Here is a 24,561-nt window from a genome sequence, read left to right on the forward strand (position 1 = left end):
TATTCCAGATTGCATTGATATATGTTTTACTCACATTTGACTCAACCAAGATTTCAAATAATTTCTTCAAAGGCACCGTGTCATAGGCTTTCTCTAAATCTATAAATACCAGATGCGTGTCCAAATTTCGAGCTCTCCTTTTTTCAATTATTTGTTGTAACACAAATATGTTGTCTGTACAAGAACGCCCAGCGCGGAAACCACCTTGTTCTTTTATTTCTTCAAAGCTTTCTTCTAATCTCTCTTTTAATATCCTGCCATACAACCTTCCCATTGAGCTTGTCAAACTAATGCCTCTGTAGTTGCTACATCTTTTTTTGTCTCCTTTCTTAAAAATAGAGCTGATGTACGCCAGATTCCAGTCTTCAGGAATGTTGTCGTTTTTTATCAGGCATCTGTTGAAGATATCAGCTAGTATTTCCAATAATATATCGGGTCCCTGCTTTATTAGCTCAATGAAAATGTTTCCCGGCTCTGCAGCTTTTCCATTTTTTGAGTTCTTCAATGCTTTCTTTATCTCGTTTACACTTATTTCATTTACATCTATATTTCTTGCGTTTTTCAAATTCATTCTTCATTTGTGTAAAAATACCTAGCCAGTTTTAGCCCACGAATGATTGTCGTCTCGGCGCACCCAGCGATGAGGTGTTCTAGTCTTTCCCTATTTTCTCCACAGAATCTGTTTTCGCCGTTGTTTCTTAGCTTCAATTTACTGAGTTTTCATTGAGAAGACAGTGTCCTTTTAAAAAACCAGACAATCCAAAGATCCCTGTCTTTTAATTTCCAGAATGCTCTTGAGGCGCTCCTAATCCTGTGCTGAATTTCAGAGTCAATATTGGCCTTTTCCGAAATCAAACTGCCGAGGTAGTAGTTCCAGTAGTTCTTCTCCGATTTTTATAGCATTGTTGTGATTTTCCGGGAGAGTGCACATGATTTTAGTTTTATCGATGAAAGTAGGGTCCTCATTGGTCCGAGGCTTTAGTCTTCTAGAAGGTAGTGGCTAGAGGCGCTCGCGACCAACAGAGCATGTCCAAAACTTCGAACCAAAACCATTTTTATTGTGGATAATATCTCGGACGATTTAATCGAAATAAATTGAATAGGCTCCCTTATCTGTAAGATGAGATCTGGCATGTGACTTAAAAAAATTACGTCCCATTAAGTTTATCTCTACAGAATTCTAAGTTTATTTTTGAAATGATTTTCGTTGATGGATTTATCTCGTTTGAGTAGAGTGATTAATAAAAATATGACCGATTAAAAGAGAGTTGTTGGAATACAAGTGGTGGAGATCAATGGAAACCAATCAATTAGGCTGCAAAATTTATTTTACAGTGTTTTTCAAGGTTTAAAAAATAAAAAAAAATATTTAAAGTTTTTCTACAACAACTTGTTTTTTTTATTAAATTAGTTTTTTTAGTTGTATTGTAGTCATGTACAAGGAGGACAACTGTATTTTAAATATGATATTTAATTTAACGTTTTTCAAACAGGGTTCATTAGACTATATTTCTACTAGGTACATTATTTTGAAAAAAAAATAAGAAAGTAACTTAAAACATTCATAAAAATAGAAGTAATTACTGTTGCAGATTCTTCGCTATATTGTAAACATTGAAATAACTGGAAGCTAAACTTTCTACCTGCTTATATTTAGAGCCAGTGTCTGACAATCTTTTTTTACGATGACCCTAATATGTTTACTTCTAAAGTCGATAAGGGCGCCATATCAGTAGAAAAAAGGAACAGAATATCTCCCTTTTTGTAGGACGCGCGTACACAATGCTTTTTGTTTGTTGTGAATAGCAACTTCGCTTTTTAGTTAACTCGGATATTTTAACATTTCTGAAACAATATTTTCTAATTGGTAAAACGTAAAAAATCGTTAGATTTGACAACTCTGTTGAAACTGGTAGTTCATCTGGCCGCAGCTAAAAACGCAATACATCCTACAGGTGGATGACACTTCTTATGGGAGAACTGGCAATGGTTGAAAACTTGACTACAAGCGATTTTCTAGGAATCTTCCTTACCGATAAATTATTGACAAGAGTGACAGATAAAACCTTGACGTTCTTTCAGTATTCCAGTTCATCTCTTTTTCTTTCTAAAGTGTGCGTTGAAAGGAGACAAAAACAATTTTTGTTGACCCATAATTTGTTATTCGAACACGACTTTTCTCCTTGTCGGGTCGTTGACGTTGACTTGTCGCCATTTTATTCCTTTTGTTTTTTTGTTTAGACGCTGCATTTTGCTTTGCAAATTTAATACATAAATTATTTAGGCAAATATATATATATAGGTTTTTAATAAAACTCCTCGGACTAACGTGTAGGTAAGTGTTGATAATTTTTTTTTTCATCTTAACATGCTCATTGTCGTTCTCCTGATTTTAGGTGACAGAAAAGGATCATCAAATCAAATTGAATTTTATATTTTCCTTCCTATTTATCCTTCCTAAATATCAAAGAGATGAGCCATCGGAAGAAAGGGACCATAGTACAAAACAGAAAGGTGATCTTTTTTCTTTCCACTTCGGATATTGAAATTATTATATACTGTAGTCGTGTTCGGCATTATGCTCTGAGAAATATAGATAAACAAAGAACAACAGATATAAAGCATCCCAGAGGAAAAGAGAGGCAATACCTGTATGTACTCTCTCTGATATTTGTGAAAGTTACAGCAAAGTATTGTTGTAAATGTCATCTTTTTGATCGACCTGAAAACTTCGAGCAAAAAGATGACACTTTCAACAATACCCTGACAGATATCAGAGACGATACAGGTTTTTCCTCTCTTTTCCCCTGGAATACTTTTAATTTATTATTCTTTGTTTATCTAGATTTCTCAGAGCACTATGAACGAACTCAGCTTGTATGTTTGAAATAATCGTCCAGTTGGCTTAAAAATGATGATCGAAGACATTTCCCATATAATTTTACTTTCAAAATTATGATATATCTTTTATTTCTAAGCCATCTATGACGCCATTTTTTTCAGTTTTGTTATAATTAATTTTGTCTCTTGATCTACTTGTAACATTATTCTTTTAATTTTATTAATTTATTGTGGTGAAATTAATTTCTGTTGTATATTTGATATTGATATTAAACATATTTTTAAAAAATGGTGTATTTTTTGTGTTTTTGTGTATGTCATAATTAAAAATAAATGAAGAAATAAAATTTTATTTTTTTAAACTTCCCACCATGCGTGACAATTTAGTCCGTAGTTCCTACAAGCGGAATTGGGGGCGCTAGTAGCAGTAGACTTGTCAACAGTGTCAAATTTAAACGTCAATTTCACTTTCCAATATTTAGCAAGGCGCTCGCACTTCTTCTTGTGTATGTGTTTTGTGGTCGTCAGTGAGTTCGAGCCCTTAGGCTGTTGCGGCCATCGTTTGAAGAATTTTGGTTTTTCGGGTTATTAGTAGCGATGGGAACTATCGAATGAATTAGACTATCGAATAGTTACTGAATGAATGATTTCAACTATCGAATGGTTTTATTCGAATAAAATCATTCATTCATTTGTATACTAAAGCATATGTGACAACCTCGCTGTGCAACTAAATGGTTATCGTTGAGCCACGACTATCGAATGCTTTTGATAAATGAAATTTAGTATTCGTTTGATTTTTGTGTACGTCAGTGCATTATTAGTTCTTCCAAATTTTTATAACTTCACCTTATAAATACTGTGCTATTTTTGCGTTTATTAAAATATTTAAAATACTAAAATAGTAGGTTTTTTAATTGACGATTGTGTGCGTGTGCAGGTGTCAAAATTTTTCCCAAAATTTGTGTGATTTTCCGTAGCCCGATCTTTCAATTATTTAATTTTATATGGTATATATGGTCTATTTTTTAATGGGAAATTTTGAGAAGAAGCAATTTTTAAGAGAGATGAGATGAACTTAGAATTAATTTTAAAAATAGATACATATTTGTATTTTAGATGTTTTAATAATATGAATTAGTTGAACTTAATAATCATATTTAAGTAATGTGGTTAAGTAAATGTGTGGTTATCGAACTCAAACTATGGGGTGTGAAAATTAAATTGAAAGTTTTACACGTGCCAATTTAAAAAAAAGTTAACGATGTTTGTATTTTGTTTATGCTAATTCTCTTACATGTAGTTTTTTGCGAAGAAATATTTCATTTATTTTTTAAAGTAAATGCCAGTAAAGGTAAATATTATTTTTAAATAGTAATATAAACTACCTAATATAAATAATTTTGATTTCTAATTTTTTATTTATATTTTTCTTCCATTACACTGCATGCTTAGAAAATTAATAAATGTTTATATTTCATGATTTTAAAGTTTGTTGTTAATATAACAAATTAGTTCTGTAATTATTATTATTTAATAAACCAACGTTGCCAAAAAATTTAAAAACTATATTATTTTTAAATAGGATCTAATATAAATAATTTTGACATCTAAATTTTTGTTTATATTTTGCTACTACGTAAAAAAATGTTTATATTAAATTATTTTAAATTTTGTTGTTAATAGGTATAACAAATTATTACTGTTATTATTATTTTTATTAAACCAGTCTTTGCTTAAAAAGCATTAAAAATCATTTTCCTACATCCAAAATAACAAGTATTATTGCAGTGTAACAACAGAATATTAATAAAAAAAATGCAAAATATATAGACATACCATCCCTAACTAACTAAAAGCCAAACAATAATATTCTTTGCTAATATCAACTAATACCAATATATATATGGCAACAGCGCCCTTCATAATGTATTTTCTGTGTAAATACTAGCACCTTCAATAAAAAAAATAATGTGTCCCATATCTTTATATGACTCCGCAAAAACTCAAAGATGCCGGCTTCTTTCATAGCATTGCCACCGACCGCTGTCGGGTTTCCTCGGAATGAAACCTACGTCGCTGGGCGACAACTAAAATCCAGTTAATATTTTATTATAATGGATCCTGACGAATAAATGAATTTCATAAATGAATGAATTTTATAAATGAATGGTTTTTGCTGCCGAATTACTAGAATACAGTATTTCAAGGCAGATGACGCATCTATTCGATAATTTTTATTCGAATAGTTTTCAACGAATGTTTTTTTACTAGCTATCGAATTATTCGAATGAATTGCAACTATCGAATGTTTCGATAGTATTCATTCGATAGTTCCCACTACTAGTTATTAGGCCGTCGTCGGTTAGAATTGCTTCCTGATAATATATTTTTTCAAAATAGCAGATACCGAGATATGAATTTTTCTTTCTTAAAATAAAGGAAAAGATAGAAAACTGAGAGACGAAGGACCTTACCTTTAAAATTAAGAGCTCGTACTTTCAGAGAGAATTTTTAGAGAATTTTTTTGAGGTGTTTACCAATCTTTTTTTCAGATTATAAGTGAAAAAAAAGACCCACCCTAGTATATATATTTTATAAAATTGCAATAATTATAAACAAAACGAACCGTTTCGTAGAAATTAATACATATAGGTAGAAAGAAAGTCGTCTATAGCACAGTCGAGTATTATATCAGCTTAAGTCGATGTTCCCAGACACTAAACCGTAAACAAACAAGACGAACTATTAAAAGCATTAACAATATAAACTCGTTGACATCATATGTTTGTTCGTGCGGAGAGCACTGGCGCCTAGTCTAGCCCGTAATTAGCACAAATAACGAACCCGAAGGCATAAACAGCCGCTACACAGCGTTTCAAAGCCGAATAACAACGAAATTTAGATATATACATTATATCGAAAACGGTATTGGAATGGGTCGTTGGCAACCGCGAAAATAAAGAAAATAATAAATGTAGTACAGTCCAAAGAATTGTTGAACTCTGCACAGGGAATCGTGTATTATATAGTCTATAAAATGAATAACTTTGAATTTTGACCGTTATTTTTTACCAATATGGCAAATATAAAATCCCTCTGTCACAAAAGTTACTGATATTCTTTAAAATGAGTACCTGAACGAATCAGATAGGTAACTCTTTTTACTTTCGTGAAATAGAAAAGGAAAATAATAAAACAAGTGACAGTTCTTCCTCTTCTTGCAAAAATCAACCCGAAATGTCATAATTGCCAAAAGTAAAATGTCATCAGCGTTTGACATTTCTAAATATCAAACCAATGCCGTCTCTAATAGAACAGCCACGGAGCGAGATTTATGACGTCACGCTAATTAGATACTAAGGATTAATAAATATGTTGTAAAATACATGGAAAACATAATTATTCCTCGTATTTTTGGTTTGTATTTTAAAAATGATATAGTTTACATGAAATATATATAATATACAGTTAATAAATACAATATATATACCTCTTTATAGTAATAAATACTTTGGCAAATAAATTATAAACCATACAAATGCAGCAAATGTTTTACAATATACAAATAATGAATAGGTACGTAAGATAATGGGTAAAATGTAAAATATATTTTAAATTTTGGTGTTTGAAAATCGATCTAATTTAACAAAAAACATTCAATATCTACTAATAGTGATGTATATTATTTGCATTCACAAAATTTATATGTATATTTTGCAAGTATCAATGTTCGAAAAATTATATTTGCAAATAATACAATATCATAGAAAAAAGGCGTCAGCGATGGCTATAAAATAAAGATCGCTGTCATTTTATATGTAAAATTATTCTAAAATTTTTGATTTTCTTGGAATTTAGGTTAGGATGGAGTACGATTTCAGCCATAGTCAATGTAGATAGTTAGTGTTAAGAATAATAATTTTAAAAAATAAACAAAATATTAAAAATAAACAAAGACAATAAATAATAATGAATTAATATTATTAAAAAAGTTATTAACTGTATATTATGTATATTTCATGTAAACTATATCAGTTTTAAAATACGAGGAAATTTTTTCCATGTATTCTACAACATATTTATTAATCCGTAGTATTTAACTAGCGTGACGTCATAAATCTCACTCCGGGGCTGTTCTATTAGAGACGGCATTGCGTCAGCATGGCCGCAAGTTGCTAACCTAATAAAATTAACACTAGAAAAGCGCGCGGGAACTGTCAAATTCAAAGTTATTCGTTTCACAGACTATAGTAAAGTTTATTTAGGTGTGTTTGTTGGTATAAAGCTGAAACATTATTAGTCTAGGATGTTTTTAAACAATATAATTTAATGAGGATTCTCATCCTATCGACAATGTTTCTTTTTATACAGGGTTGTTCACCACATACGACATGGAGTATTGTAGCTAAACGACTAGATTATGAATATTTAATCTGTGAGTTTTTTCACAGCTTCAAGAAACTATAGACCTGAGTATATGGTTTTAAAAAATGTCTATAAATGTCAACAGGATACCTCCACGCGTTCCCGAGATAAAGGGTCTCGACCATAGACTTAAAATAAAATATAGACTACACTATTTACATCTCAACGCGGATAAACAACCTTTTTTGTACACATGTTTACTTCTGGGTACAGTCGACCGAGCCTTCCTCATCCAGCCTATGTTGTCACGTCTTTAATATTATCAATATTTTTTTTCTTGTTATACACATATATTGAGATATTAATACTACAGTTTAATAAAGTAGGTTTTAATATTCCAGAGATGTATTAAATAGTCCTTATACTACTAAATTATAAGTCGGATACTGTTTAAAAAGGATAAGTTCTTTACAATATGACAACACCGATTAGAGGCGAGGGAGCCTATTCATTCATTTATTACCTTGTAGTACGTGTCGCACGTGTGCGGTAAAGCTTTGTTGCCGCTATCTCCCCGGCTGTATTAACGCATTTTCTTAGCTTGTAGTGCTTAAGTGTTTATTTTATTGACTTTTTCTGTTCAAGAACTATAAAATATGGTTCGCCAGTGCCAAATTTGCAAGAAATTTGACTTAAATAATCCATTTAAGTCTTGAAACGACTTTTGACCGGTAGGCAACTCTCAATTTACCCATTGGGAGTCAGTGGCGTTGTTGTAGAAAGGCGCTTATTTAGATAATATTTTAGTAAAATGTAAAATCTGAATTTTTTCTCTTACATTACATTATTTACTTACTTACATTGTAACAAAATCATAATTATAACCCTGTTAATAATTAATAATGTTTTTATTAAAAATATATTCCGGTTTATTCTAAAATTATCTTCAGAATCTAAAATAACATACAAGAATTTTAAAATGATATTACATTATGAAACAATATTTTTTAATATACCGGGTCGTCTCAAAAGTGGCTCAACCCTATGACTTTTTTTTATTTTTTCAGATAAAAAAAAACAGATTTGTATGTTAGTAGGTATATGACATAAATTAGATTTATTGACGTATTCAATTATTTCTTGATCTCTTCCTGTTTCACCGAAATGATTACATCTTTTGATTTTTAAAGGCACCCTCGGTATATTGCTACTTTATTCGATAAAAAATGACACTCTGAATAGAATGACATATCATATGTCAACTTTTGACATTGTCGCTTAAAAACATATCCTATTTTAAATTTCAATCCAGTTTTTTTCAACCCACTAAGTTTTAATCAAGGAGCTGGAGCTGTTTTAATCAAGGAGGTTTCGTGTCTTGTCTAGGCCGGTTAAAAGATGTACAAATCGTATTTTTAATCATACATATGTCCATTTTTTCAAATGGAACAAGGGTGACTCATTAGCATATTTAGAAAAAGCATTTTTTTATGAATATATTGATACCACACACTTGGTATTTCGAGTCAAATTGTCGTTATGAACCGCGTGTTACAATTACAATTAAACCATATGCGAAAATGTCAAAAGTTGACATATGATATTTCATTCTATTCAGAGTGTCATTTTCTATCGAATAAAGTAGAAATATACCGAGGGTGCCGTTTAAAAATTAAAAGTTATAGTCATTTCCGGTGACACAGGAAGTGACCAAAAACAATTGAATGCGTCAATCAATCCTAATTTATTTCATATACTAACATACTAAATCTTGTTTTTTTATTTGAAAATATAAAAAAATTATGGGGATGAGCCACTTTTGAGCCGCACCCGGTATAATAAAGACAGTACCGAGTTAAATAAATGTAGTTTTTATTTTATCCACTTCCTATCACCTTCCTTGCTTTAATGGAACAGATTTATGTTTTCTCTAATTTACATAATAAGACATCACTTAACTAGAAAAAAAATTACAACAATCATTTTTTTTTCTCTCCCTGTCGCCGATTCTATTATATCTGTGGAATAGATCCGGTTTTGATTAATATTAGGGGTTGTAAATGTTTGACTAAAATTAATAATTTATTATTAATTTCAAAAATTACGTAATTTCGATTATAAAATTTCTTCTATAACGTGTATTTTATTATGTTTATCCTTTTCGGACTCTAAGACGTTTTTTCTAAACTTTTATGTAAAAAACCTGTCCTAAATCTTAATAAAATATAAAAACGTTTAAATACGATATATTTTTAATTTACTTATAGCTTCATTAAAATAAAAAAATTACCCGGCTATGATACGGAGAGTTCAGGTGTACTTGAGAAACGAAAGACAGTGTTGTGTTTCTCGGCAGAGTTCATTAACGCCAACTTATTTACGACAGAGACAACCTATCTATCGCTCGTGTCGCACTCGTTATAGCCTAAAACAATAACACAACAATAACAAGACAGTGTCTGACCGCATGTTCCAGCTATTTATGAATGAGATGCTCAGTCTATATTTTATTTTAAGTCTATGGTCTCGACGGAATCCTAAAAATGATAAAAAAAAATGAAAAATCAGACTCACCCGGTAGACAAAGGCGGCTCCAGTGGTTGGGGTTGCAGCACACGTAGACCGAGTCCAGCGCCGACCTGCACTGGGGCAGTCTGCGCAGCTCGCTGCCCTGGCGCAGGTCGTGCCAGCGCCAGAAGCGGCAACACTGCACGTGCGCCTCGCTGAACGACTTGGAGGACACCAGGATGCAGTCGCCGTCCTGGTCGCAGTCCTTCACCGCCTTCAGCAGCATCTTCATCTGGTTGTCCTAGTAAGAAGACAAAGATATACGGGGCGTTTCAAAAAACATGTGCCATCTCTCGTGGGTAAAAATAATATTTTTTCCGTAGTAACTGTTAAAATTGCCTTATATCTATCAAAAATAGTAGATAAAATAGTATTTTAACCGCAACGGTAGATTAAATGATACTTTAACAGGGAGGATAGGTTAAAAACTTGATTTCTTCTCGCACGTTTCTTAATGAGGAAGATGCATATATTTTATTTTTCGCCAGAAACTGTTCAATTTATTAGAATAAATATGTGTAAATGCAAAAAAAAACTTTTTTCTTGAAAGCAGTACCACAATTTTATAAAACGGGCCATTAAAATACTATGGATAACGCAAACGACGCCTCGCGAATTGAAACGATATTCTATTGGTCTGACGTCACCCGCCGTTCTCGTCGACGCGGGATGGCCAGCAGCAGCCAGGCGTGTTCCGTTTTTGTACGTATTTAGGTGGTGTACTAAGACATTTTTGTTCCTTTTAGCGTTGATTGAAGGAGCTTTTTATGTTTTTTTTGTGCAGTTATTATTTGTATGTGTCGTGTGTTCTGAGAATTTTTTAAGTAATGGCAGATTCCGGGTTTGTAAAAGCACAATCAGATAACTTGCCAAAAGTCGATGCTTTTATGTTGGCTGCTTTTATAAATACAAATTCCCAATTTATTGGGGCTGAATTACGAGGAAAAAAACAGAGAGGTATGTAACATTTATTCTTTGTAGTACTGAGGCATATTTAAGTATAAGTAGGTACGTACTGTTACGAACTTTTATATAGTTATAAATTAATGTTATAAACTTATTTTTCAGATCAGGTAGGGAGACTTATATGAGACTGTATGGAGATAATGCTGTAGGTTATGTAAAAGTGAAAAGAGACAAAAATATTTGTTTAGTACGTGGAAAAATAACTCCAGAGCATAGCGAGAAAAGGAAAGTTTTTTTTTATATATTGACACCCCCTTACCCTTGTTATTTTTAAAGATTGTTTTTTACGAAATTATAGTAAATAAATTGTTTATCAGTAATGAAAATATTATACAAGGTGTCCCATAAGCAAACGCCAAAATTAAGTTACTTTTTTAAGTGAAACACCCTAATTATTTTTGGATTCTTCGGAAATTTCTAGATATTCTAGATATATTTGTGTGTATATATATATATATATATATACATGTATGATATCCTATACCTATCTTCAAATGTTTACGAAATATTGACAGTTGAAAAGTGAAAAATACCTACAATTTTCTGGACCACCTTTTTTGAGACACCCTGTATAACTAGAATTAATTTTAAAAGAGAGTATATGAAAAACCATGCAACTTTTTTATTTAATGTTTTCTTCTAAAACTTGCAGTTAAGGCTGTATGTGGGTGTCAAAATATAATGAATAACCCTGTACACATTCAAATTTCATATACCTATGTAAGACAATATACATAAATAGATGAACTTACATCAAAATGATCTTCACAACAATAAATCGTAAAAATAGAGGATAATTTAACGTTTTTCTTTTCATCTCTTCTCATGGCCTTGGACCATTTTTTTCTGTTTTCGCTCATCCATTACTATTTATAAATATCACTAATTACTAATTATGTATTAATTAACACAAATAACTAAAATTTCGACTCGGATTCAACAGCGTTTAAAAGCAAACTGTGTAAAATAAACACGCGTCTGGCTCCACTCAACCAAAAGAACGGCGGGTGACGTCACAGCGGCAAGGCGCGGTAGAGAGCGTTTTTAACCGATTTCAACGATTTTTTTTTTGTTCAATTTGTAATTATATGAACTATTTTTTAAAACCATTATTTAAAAACATGCATTTTCCTCATTGTTTCCATTTTTGAAAATTTTTCTATTCCTTTTCATAAGTTATTCGGGATTTAAATGGAAGTAGTTTGGATATGGCGTTTGTTGCCTCAGCCTGAATATCTGTTGGTAATTTACTTATTTCGTTTTGAGCCATTTCTGGCTCCAATTCAATCAGCAATCGACACGAAAGAGAATTAAAAAATATTGACTCAAAACTGACAACTAAAGAGACAGCTTTATTTATTTGTCAAATTACATAGAAACCAACGCCAACCCAGCACAATATTTTTTCTACTCGTAATAAATTCCTTGAAATAATAATTTCTGAATATCTTTTAAAACGTAACTCGCTACGGGAAAAAATATTGTTTTATACACGACGAGAAGAAACCTATATCAACCCAACTTCTATCTCTTTTTAATACATTTGATTTTCCATTAAGCTGTCTACATCACTGTCTTCTCCGAACCAATGGGCACTTACCCTAGTATCCTACAGGCAGAAATCTACGCTATCGAGAGATGCGTACAACTTATCTTAGATAGGAACTATCGGAAACAAGAAATAGCCATCTTATCTGATAGTCAAGCAGCGTTAAAGGCGATCAACTCAGTATCAATCAATTCGAAATTGGCCAAAGAATGCATAGAGAAGCTGAATAAATTAGGCAAAGAAAACAAAGTCCTCCTACACTGGGTGCCTGCTCACCAAGGGATAGAAGGCAATGAAAAAGCAAATGATCTAGCTAGAAAAGGAGCGAACACTCCACTAACTGGACCAGAACCGTTCTGCTTTCCAAGTGGTAATCAACTCAAGGCGGAACTCAAAAACTTGGAAGATTCCGTCCGCAACCTGGAGTGGGAATCTTGCAACGGTCTAAGACACTCGAAGAAGTTTCTGAGGGCTTATGATTAAGAAAAATCACAGATCTTCCTGGGTTTAAGTAAGAACAATCTTCGGATTGTCACGGGGTTTTTAACAGGACACTGTCTCCTCAATTAACACCTCAGTAGATTGAAACTAAGAAGAAACGGCGAATGCAGATTCTGTGGGGAAAATGAGGAAACACAGTACACCTCATCACTGAGTGCGCCGAGACGACAACCATTCGTGCCATGAATTTTGGTACGACTGATATTGGAGATGGAGAACTACCCTCTATAAAACCGTCCCAGATACTGGCTTTTGTCAAAGCCCTGGGACTGTATGATGAGTTATGATTCAAGATAGAGGGACACAATGGATCTGTAAGGTCGAAGTGATTAACCCCCCTCCCACTCATTCTAAATTCTAAATTCTAAAATCACTGTCTTACACGTTAAAATCCAGACCACGTAGTTTCGATGGCCAGATCGGTATAAAATGATTTCTACATTATTTAAAAAAATATATAAATTTCTAATGCAAACACGTTCCTGGAAGGACACCCTGTATATGTAGGTAGGTATATTACTAATCAATAGAATAATCAATAACACTGTCATAACAAAAACATACCCACTGAACCAAAAAAAAAATGCAAAAGGAAATGAAAAAGAACAAATTTCAATCAAACAACAAAGCTATATAGACAAAATGTTATTAATAATTAATAATAATTATTCTTTGCATTCTTGCCATTCTTTTATTACATAATTACTAAAATATAATTGAATTTGAAACCGGTTAGCGCAACTTTTCTTATACACACACACACTTGAATACCGGATATATTTACATTTAAAATTAACAAAATAAAAGAATAATAAAAACAGACCTTTGTAATATTAAAGCCACCATTAATAATAAAAAAAACAGAAAACTCTTTCATCCTGTTTAAATCTTTAGCTAATTAACTAAGTCCTAATTAGTAAAACTCATTAATTAATTAACAGAGAAATACTTTCAGTGAGGCTTTTTTAAAAAAATTGGTGATATGTCGTGATTCTTTCTCGAATGCTGCTGGTCCCCGGATTGTCTTCGCAAGAGGAAAATCTTTTTTCACACCAGAACATTCATACAGTTTTTCACATCAATACATCACACATTCAGTGGCGGCTCGTGGTCATTATTGTAGGGAGGTCAATATCTAAAAATATTGCGTCGATTTCTTTAAGACGCGACCAAATTTAATTGGTTTCTTACGAGGTACTTTGCTAAAAATCCAGTCACAGTTCTTTACACAAATTTTCCAGGGTAGGATTTAAAATACACATAAATAATAATGTCACAAAAATATAAATGCATATACCGGGTGTTGCATCGTCGAGCGGGACATAGGAAATCCCATGTAAATTTTAATGGGGTCAATTATTGGCTTCCCTAATTATTTTAGAGAATAATTCTATTTAGGTTTATTGAAGAGCACTAAAACCCACATTCAAAAGAATAACTTTAGATATTTTTGATTAGCTCGTTTCGTTTACGAGTTATCGCGATTTCTTTTAAATATTTCTCCTTTCTTATGGCCCTGTATTTACTTATGAGCACCAGTCAAGGTAAAAGATAACTGTCAAATGAAGTTGTCATTTCAAAAATTTACCTATTTAGTGCTTTATTATTATTGAAAACTCATTCCTACATCGGAAATCTTAAAGATGTATTTATAAATACAAATTAATATGAATTAAAGTAAAATAAAGTAATCAATTACAAGGTTAATTATAGTATTATTACAATATTCAATAACTTATTAATTTAGGTACTATTAAATTGTTAGAACTTTAGGATTTAAGAAGATGTTCAAATCTTCCTCCATCGACTGCTAGACAATAACCCAGGCGATCATAAAATTCTCTTCTTACATTCGCTAGTTGCTATTTTTTATCCTTGTATATCCTGTTTTTTAAATGGCCCCAGAGAAAGAAATCATTTGGCGAAAGATCAGGAGACCTTGCTGGCCAATTTACTGTATGATTTAGGGCAATAACGTCTCCGTTAAAACTATTGTCTAAATATTCCCGAACAGCCAGGGTACTAGGTGCCGGGCAGCCATCCATTTAGTACCAAACTTCCTAGCGGCATCATGTAAAGCAGGTAAAATATGATTTTCGAGTAGTTCCAAATAATATTCTGCATCTGTCCGAATATCCCTGCCCAAACATTTACTTTCTGTGGATATTGCGTCCTTGTTTCGACAAAGCTGTGTTGGTTTTCTTTGTTCCAATATCGATAATTTTGAACATTGGGTTCATTATTTAAGGTAAACGTGCATTCGTCAGTGAAACATATGTTTTTTAAAAATTCCCTACCTGTGTTTGCTCTTTCCATCATATCAAAACAAAACGCCTGCCGCCGTATTTCGTCCCCACCTCTTAGATCTTGGTGCTTTTCGTATATTTGAAGGAATAGTATTTATGTCGTTTCAAAATTCGAAACGCTGTAGTGTGATCTATTCCTATTTCATCCTCAAGTTTCCTTGTGCTGATCTTTCCATCGTTCTCTTCCACGCACAATAAAACTTCCAAGTCGGTATCATTTCTTGCGTCTTTTCTTTGTTCCTGCCTTGCTTCACATCTGCAGTTATTTATTAGGGTACCTTTGGTCTCAAATCTCTGGATATTCCTTGCGATTGTAGATTTTCCAGGTATCGGTCCATTCGGATACAGAGCAGCAAACATGTCCGACCTTTTGATAACTATTTCCTTGATAATAACATTTCAATCATCAATACTTTTTCGGTAGTGTAATTCATGGCTAATTTTTCGATGTAGGTATGAGTTTTTAATAATAATAATAATAAAGCACAGGGGGGGGGGTCACTGATAACAAACAGTACAATATAGAAAGTTTATTAAAACACAAAACACTGTCTTGTGTTTTCTACAATAGCAATAAAAAAAGGCATTTAACCAAGCACACATACTTTAAAATGTCCTTCTCCTGTAAATTTATCATCTATTTCGGCTATACGAACAAAACGCCTGTTACTAAAATAAATGAGATTACAGCTTGCCAACTTCTACAAACTATCTACCGAATCTGTTTTAATTATGGATGAACGGATGCTAGAGAAGATTCACAGTGATAACTAACACTCTGTCTTGATTATTTTAGAGTTAAGAGTCTATTTTTTGGTGTTCTCGGTATTTAAATGACGTCAGGTGATGTAACAAACAACAAACAACACTAACCACGTTTATTTCGAGTGTTTCAAGCAAACTCCACTTAAAGCAGGCTTCAATCTGGATTCTAATCCAAAAATCGTTTATTTCACATTAATTTGAGGGAGATAATATCAATTAGCTTCACTCAAATCAATCTTAGAGAACAGTGATGGGATTGACTTGACATATTCGGCGCTGTGCTGACTAACTAGAACTTCCGGAATGCACATTAATCTATCTTACTACTTTAATTAATGAGTCATTCCAAAAAGGAGTTTTCCAAACTGCCTTAAGACAGCAATAATTATTCCTCTGCATAAAGGAGGAGATAAAGATCAAGCTTCGAACTATCGCCCAATTGCTCTCCTGCCCACATTATCTAAGATCATTGAAAGATTGGTTAAAAAAAGGCTTCTATCTTTTCTCCTTAAATATAAAGTACTGTCTACCCATCAATTTGGATTTCTAAGTAACTAATGCTATGTTCGACCTTTTTAATAATGTATACTCTAGCCTGTGAATAACCATCACTCTACAGCTACAATTTTCTGTGATTTCTCTAAGGCTTTCGACTGTGTAAATCATAATATCTTAATTAACAAATTGCAATACTATGGATTCAGGGGAATGCCGCTCGAATGGCTTAAGTCGTATCTTGGCAACAGAAGGCAGCTTGTGAGGATTGATACGTCTATATCTTCTTGTAAGCCTATAGAATGTGGTGTCCATCAGGGTTCAGTACTTGGCCCTATTTTATTTCTGGTGCTTATCAACGACATTGCAAATCTAGGCATTAGCGGTAAAATCTGCCTCTTTGCGGACGATACTAGTTTCACTTGGAGCGGCCCAGATGTTACGGCACTATATAATACCAAAGATAATACTATATCCAGTGACTTACGCACCATTAAATCTTGGTGCGATTCTAATCTCCTATGCCTCAACCTTTCAAAAACTAAAGTTTTGTCATATAAAAGTACTATACAACCTTTTGTACTTAATAACACCACTATTGACGTCGTGGACTCTGTGAGATTCTTAGGACTTGTTAAAATGGAACTTGCACATCGAAGCCTTATCAAAGAAACTAAGCTCTGCCTGTTTTGCGCTAAGATCTGTTTCTAAGGAACTTAACTCATCAACCTCTAGAATGGTTTATTATGCCCTTTTTGAATCGCATCTTCGTTATGCCCTTCCATTCTGGGTACTTGCTGCGCGACAAAATTTGATCGTATTTTCAAACTTCAAAAGAAAGCAGTTCGATACTTATTGGGACTAAACAGTAGAACTCACTGCTAGAATTTCTTTAAAAATTTCAAAATACTGACTCTTCCTTCCTTATTCATTTTTGAATCCGTTTGCTTAATCCGCAAGCACATATTCTCTATTCCGGAAAGGCCTTCTCACAACTATCCACTTAGGAATGCGGAGCACGATATTTATCTGCCAACCCCGAGCTCAGAACTAGCTAAGGGCTCAATACTGTACAATGCCAAGAAAATGTACAATCATTTGCCTTCGAATATCAAGTCACTTTCATTCTTTCCCGCATTTCGCAAAGCTCTGAAATCATACTTACTGGAGAGAGCCCTATATATGAATTGATTTGTATTGTATGACATTTTTTGTATTATTTGTATATTTGTTTTTGTGCTTTTTTTTTGTTTTGCTTTGTCGATGAAGCTGTTTTGGCTTTTTGTACAATAAAGCGTTTTTTTTAGAGATGGGGACATTCCGGGAATCTTATTTTGAGGGAATGTTCCTGGGAACGTTCCCCAAATCGGGATAGTGATGGGAATGGAATTTTTTTTTAATGTTATGAAAAATTGGAAACTTTCCGGGAAGGTTCTCGGAAATATTCCCCAAAGGGGGCAGAAAAGTGATAAAGTTAAGAAAATATAACTTTCAAAATATATTTAATAACAACAAAATAAAATATATAGATAACAACCGAAGCAACACAAGTCGATAAAAGAAACAAATTTAGGTTATGTTTATAACCTAGTTTCTCTTCTTCTTCTGGCGTGGCCTGTTCACAACTTTTCCAATGTTTTGATTACTTTCCCAAAATTTAAGAAAAGTTCCCGAAAAGTAGGGAATGTTCCGAGGAATATTCCAACTCATCAAAATACAACTTTCCCGAATTTCAGTCACTTTCCAGACCTTAGAGGAACGTTCCCGGAACATGGGCACGTTCCGACCTGCACATCACTAACTGTGTGCCTTTACAAATTGAATGCAATACTGTTTGTTCATGAGAATAAAGACCTTTTTAACCATAATAGGCTAGAGCATGATTATGATACAAGGAATAAGCGAATAGTAATGGGTGAGAGGTGTAACTTTAGTTATATTCAGAAAAATGTTAAGAACTTCTCAATATCTCTATATAACAGCCTTCCTGAAACTGTTCGTTTGCTTCCTATATTTGCAGTTATACAATAGTACTTGATAAGTAAAGCGTTCTATTCAGTGGACGATTTTTACCACGACAACGACAGGATTAATTTGTTATTAACATAAATTTGGAATTTTGTATATACCTATATTGTTAACTACTAATCATATATCATGGATATGATTATATATCTTCTTACTTCTCTGTTAATTTAGTTATTTTTTATTATTCATAGTAATAGTGAACATTTTTGACATGTTCTACACCCTTCGGGTTATTTGTATGTAACATCTGTTATTATACTATTAAATTATTTCAACATTGAATTTTTCTTTATTTCGGCCCTATAAAGTAATAATTTCACTATATTTTCATTATATTATAGTTTATCTAAAAGCTACACTTGATTGGGGATAGAAAAATGTCCGAAATTTTACTGAAAACACTTTTCTTAACAAAATAACAAAGAAAATTGAGCCCAGATGGAAGTTTGACATTTGATATATCCTTCTTTCTCTCTCCTACGTAATGAGAGAGACAAATATATTCTAGACCTAATCTAGAAATTTTAAAATTTACAACGTTGCCATATCTTCTATTTTTTCGGGTGATTAGGGATTTTAAATAAGTTACCTATTATGAGATAGATAGATAGATAGATAGATATTTCTTTATTTATTTCCAATGTTTACAATAAAAACACATAAAATAGCCCAAACAGGCATGGAAACATTGTCAAATAAGAATATTTCACACCAAAATAATATAATTACAGTTAAGATAATACTACAATTAAACTAAGATCTTAACTAAGTAAAATAAGCAAATACATAGAAGAAATAAAAAACGATAGAATTAATATATACAAACAACAAATATTACACATTAGATATCAGACTTATAAACACAGCTTTATCGGATCTGTAAAATTCTTCTAATGAATAAAAGGCTTTCTTTGCTAGAAAGATTTTTAATGTGGCTTTTAACTTGTTTCTTGCCAAACCTCGAACACATTCGGGAAGGAAATTGTACATTTTTATTAATGAGAAATCAACATTTTTTTGTAGGTAGCTAAAATTATATTTATCTCCGACTAAATAGGACTTATTTCGCGTAGGGTAATTGTGAGTTAGTTTCAAATTTTTGAAAAATTGCCAGTTATCATAAACAAACATTATACACTCTACAACATATATACTTGTTATTGTTAGTATTTTTTGTTCAATAAAATAATTTTTACAGCTCTCCGTGGGTTTCATTCTAAATATTGAACGTATGCATTTCTTTTGCAAAAGCAAAATTCTCCCGATATCGCTCGAGTTTCCCCAAAATATTATGCCATACTTTATCCTTGAGTAGATAAATGCATAGTACGCTGAAAGTGCAGCATCTACCCCAACAGCGTCTGATATTATCCTCAGCGCAAAAGAAAATTGTGCAATTTTAACCGCCACGGTTTCAATATGTCCTCTCCAGTCCAGTCGTTCATCAATTCCCACTCCCAGAAACCTTATACTTTTAACTGAATTAATTTTAATATTATTATACATTAGCTCAAAATCCGAAGAGATCGACAATAATAATTATTAAATATACCTACCTATATCCACAAAGTTACGCGGAAGAGTTTTGATTGCATTGGTTTCAACTTCTATTCCGAGGGGGTTAGTATTTTTTTTTGTTATATTATATCTATAACCACAAAATTGCACGAAAAGAATTTTGATTGCATTGGTTACAACTTCCATGCGGAGGGTGTTAATCTTTTGTTCTTATATTATATCAAAAAAAGATTTAACCCCCTCCGCAAAGAAGTTATATAAAGACTATTTATAACCATGAAGTTGCACGAAAGAGTTTTGATTGCATTGGTTTTAACTTCTTTGCGGAGGGGGTTAATCTTTTTTTGATTTTAGGTTTAGCATTGACAACGTTGCTTTAAATGCCAGAAACATATAAACCAACATTTTCAGATTGTTTATAAATTTATTTTAGCAAAGAACTGGTTAAAAAAGTAACAGAAAATAGCAACAACATCATTGTTTATTGAATACCTAACAAAATATGTGCTAGAAAACCTTAAAAATATGAGAAATTAAGAAAAATTCGATGTAGATATAATTTTCCGTTTTTCTGAAAAACGGTAAGAGACCAGCAAGAAAAAAGTTCAGATTTGTAACCTACGACCTCAAAATAGGATACCAATACCAGGTATACCAATTTTGGTGAAAATCTGACGATTTCCAGTTTTCCCAATAATTACCAAAAGCAGTAAATAAAAATGAAATTTCTACACACTGTATACCTCTGAAAAGAAGCATTTTAGGACCGGATAAGTTTACACTTTTTTACTTATTTTTACCTGCAGAATATGCTGTCGAAGTTTTCCGAATACAACTAGAACCACCCTGTATAATGACGTGACGTTGAACGATCACTGAACAAACAATACACATGTTTATATCGGTATACGAAGCCAACTTAGCTTGAAACTCACTCGAAGTAAACGTGGTCAGTGAGCAAAATTCATATATTTCTGCGTGACCTGTTGCACACCGTGAACAACTTCACTCACCTCCAACTTATTGAGTAACTCCTGGACATCCTGCTCCCTGGCGTCGGCTGCCGATCCCAGCAGGCCCCTGTCCACGACCGAAGGGCCATTTAAATTGGCCCTCCACTTGCTGATCAACTTGTTGGCTGTTCTCTTACGTTTGGACATAAACATTAAGGGACTGTGTGTGTCGCGCTGCTTGTTCGGGTAACAACAATTTAAAGGACATTTGGGGGCCACAATTGTAATTTCCTCCTCTAGATCGCAGCACCACTCACTATTATATCTATCCGTAACACTGTTGGAAGCGAGAGGAGAAGGTTTCCGGTAAATAAATGGCCGAATGAGGGGCGGAAAATTGCTAAAAAATCGGAGTTGGCTGGCGGAGCCTAGACGCGACGTACACTCTCCACAACGGTCGAAACGAAACTGAATCGGCGGAATTCGGTTTGGCGTCGGAGAAGGTCGTCGTTTGATTCGGGCGGGGCGGGAGTGGGGTGAGGGGTATGTGGCGCCAGGCGAAGGCAGGGGCGGACTGGCTACAGGAAGACGGACGGGATTTTTTCGGTGTTAAGTGGTTACGAATAATGAAAATTAAGTTTTTACTTGATAACTAAGGTGTAACATATTGGTTGGACGTTTGTTTACAAGTAAAAAAAAGATTCATTGTCTTAATATTTTAGAAGTGTTAGACGCTTTTAAAGGGAAACACCCTTTTCTATAGGAGATAGACGAAAACTAATATCGGTGTCTGGAGCTCAATTTTGATCAAAAACATGATAGTGAAAACCGCACATCGATATCTGTTACCCTTTCGGAGCTACGGGGTGTTTTTCAAAAATGTGTATTTTTAACAAATGGCTGTAACTTTTTTGCTATGGAAAATTTTGTATTTTTGTGAAAACATTTCTAAGGCACCTTTTTACGTAAAATTTCGTGGTTTAAGTACCTATAATATTTTTTTAAATTAATAATTTAGAATTAGAATTAGAATAAGTGGGAGGGGGGTTAATCTCTGCGACCTTAGAGATCTATTGTGTCCCCCTTTCTTGAGTTATAACTCATTATACAGTCCCAGGACTTCCTACGGAGACCCGTGTCCCTCACAGTCGAGAAGCTACGACCCAGGCCGGGTAGACGAAACGGTAACTTGTGTCGCCTGTTGGGTTTAGAGGTAGGAGGTAGGCTCCCGACCCTTGGAGGAGGTGGTTGCTTGTATGACTTGTGTCTAGCCCTAGCAGGCAACTGTTAAGCCCGACCAATCACGTTAGAATTTTTGACAAACACAAATGAATTAACACACTCCAAATAACCACGCTAACCAACCTGATTGGTCAAGCTTAATAGTTGACTGCTAGGACTAGACACTTCTCTTGTGTGCCACTTGCGGAGGATGGTCTCATGCAAGTGTCAGCCACCTCTCCTGTAGTTCTCTTTGGGTTTGGCCCCTTGGAACTTTCATTGTTACTGTTCCCAGTGTCGCTAAGGGGTTTCCCCACAGCTTCACCGGTGATGTTTTTATTACTATTATTATCAGATCTCATAGTGTTCCTATGAGTCGTTAGGGACAGTCGGTCCACTTCTACAGAGCCCCGCATGTAGAAGTAAGGGGTAAAATACAATGGGGTGCCCCCCGGCGCCCCAAGGTTGAGGCTGCCCGTAGCCCCGCCCGGTATCGTTATATGTCTTGGTGCAATTCCCTGGCCACGACACTACAGTCAGGGACAAGACGATGAGTGAGATGCTTCTTAGACCAAGCCAAGTGCTAGAGGGGATTCCCCCAGCACCTGACCAGGAGCTTCCCCACCAACGACAAGGTCTTGCATCTCCTAGGGGAAGATTAATAATTTAAGAGTTATAAACAGAAAAAATGATTTTTTATTTGGGACAGCTAAGTGAAAAGAACTTAAAATTACTTTTCCAAAAATATATAGCACACTTGATATTTTGTTATAGCCCGCTTCGAAATACAGAAATTTTATAATTTCGCCACTTTTAACTAGTAGACTTTGGACCCCTTATTGATGATATGCCCTTAATGGAACTCGAAAACATAGTTTTCCAGCAAGACAACGCACCGCCTCAGAACGCTGAAGTTATCAGCAAATTTTTGCAGCCAATTTCGAGTATAATTAATAGCTAACCAAGATCCCAGCCGTTATCCGTCGAGGCCGTCGGAGTTAGTGCTTGTTATCTTCAGTGAATTTTTATCCTTGCGGAAGAATAAAAGCTCTTATTTTTAGATTGCCCGTATTATATAGATATATAGATATAATAGACACGAATTAATAGTTAGTTTTTATACAAGACGATAAAATGGACCGAAAAGATTAATTCACGAGCGATAAAATCGCGAGTAAATTATTTTTGGGAGACGATAATGCAATTTTATCGTCGTGTATAAAACGAATTATTATTTCAAGGAATTTATTACGAGTAGAAAAAATATTGTGCTGAGCTGGCGTTGGTTTCTATGTAATTTGACAAATAAATAAAGCTGTCTCTTTAGCTGTCAGTTTTGAGCATAGACAAACAAATAAAAAGAGACTGGCAAATTAAATGGCAAAGAGAGGGACAACGTTCCCGTAGCGCAACTCAGAACGCAAAATTTCGTTCTATTTATGTTGATCTGCGCATTGCGTCTATTGGGTCCACTATCTCATTCTAATATAACAAGAGAGAAAGAAGTTGCCATATAAAACGTAATTTCTAAATAGAATTAGAACAATCGCCTTTCGTTTTCGTCATCATGACAACCAAGATGACAACATCATGACAATTCGTCATGTTTGTTAATTTTTCTTTTCGTGAATTACCTTTTTTTCTAAACTCTCCATTTTATTGACTTATGAATATGGATAGGGAACAAATTCCTTTGTTCCATATAGGTATTTATATTTTGCTACTTATAATTTTAGGTTATACTATTTGTTATTTTATTTGCTGCAGGAGCCAGTATAGATGATGAACAAAAAGAAATTAAAAAGCGAAAATCGTGTAAAAAGTGGTTGCTGGAGAGAAAGAAATATTCACATATGAGGTTAGTAAAAGTATATTGTTTATTTTCTTTTTCATCACTTCTTGTGATGCTTCTGGGAACAATTCCTGAAATTTTTTAAACAAAATTTCATGACTGGAATTTCTTTTCATTTTATTTGCATAATCTATCTTCTCTATATAAATCAATAAAGTCTTCCCAGAACGTCTTATTTTTTAAATCCATAATATTGACTAAACCAAGAATAAATAAAAATTATATCGTGACTGCGCGCTGCGGCAGGGAATACAGTACGTCTGCTGATGAAAGGAATGCGGACAAAAAACATTTAAATAAACAGCAATATATTTTATACGTCGACTTGACGAGTACGTCACCGCAAATCGCTCCGCCCACTCATTTTATTGGCCACTTGCAAATTTGTCGAATTTTTATTGATGGGACGCGTCGTCTAATTTTTTACGAAAAACATCGAGAGAATATCGTTTCTCCTCTCACGGATACCCCGTAGCCACAGAACGGACAGACATACTGTACACTCTACACGTTCAGACTTGCGTTCAAACCCCATCCCAGACACGACCCGTTGATACGATATTTTACGGAAGCTCCGTACTGCAAACAATTGACGACTGCATAGTGCAAACCAGGGGGGTGACAGTAAAC

General features: G+C 33.7%; 1 protein-coding gene across 1 annotated transcript in view; it reads right to left on the minus strand.

Moving 5' to 3' along the window:
* The window catches only part of LOC115888777 (mothers against decapentaplegic homolog 6), a 122,771-nt gene extending 101,455 nt beyond the window's left edge, over window positions 1-21,316 (minus strand). Inside the window, exons 1-2 of the mRNA XM_030908619.1 lie at window positions 20,919-21,316; window positions 9,784-10,018 (exon numbers count right to left, since the gene is read on the minus strand). Of these exons, the coding sequence (XP_030764479.1) occupies window positions 9,784-10,018; window positions 20,919-21,071 (388 nt within the window). The 5' untranslated portion in view covers window positions 21,072-21,316. The remainder of the gene's footprint in view (window positions 1-9,783; window positions 10,019-20,918) is intronic.
* Window positions 21,317-24,561: the final 3,245 nt, after the last annotated feature.

Source organism: Sitophilus oryzae, unplaced genomic scaffold (genome assembly GCF_002938485.1).
Source record: "Sitophilus oryzae breed Bouriz unplaced genomic scaffold, Soryzae_2.0 scaffold_808_pilon_pilon, whole genome shotgun sequence".
NCBI classification, from domain to species: Eukaryota; Metazoa; Arthropoda; class Insecta; order Coleoptera; family Curculionidae; genus Sitophilus; species Sitophilus oryzae.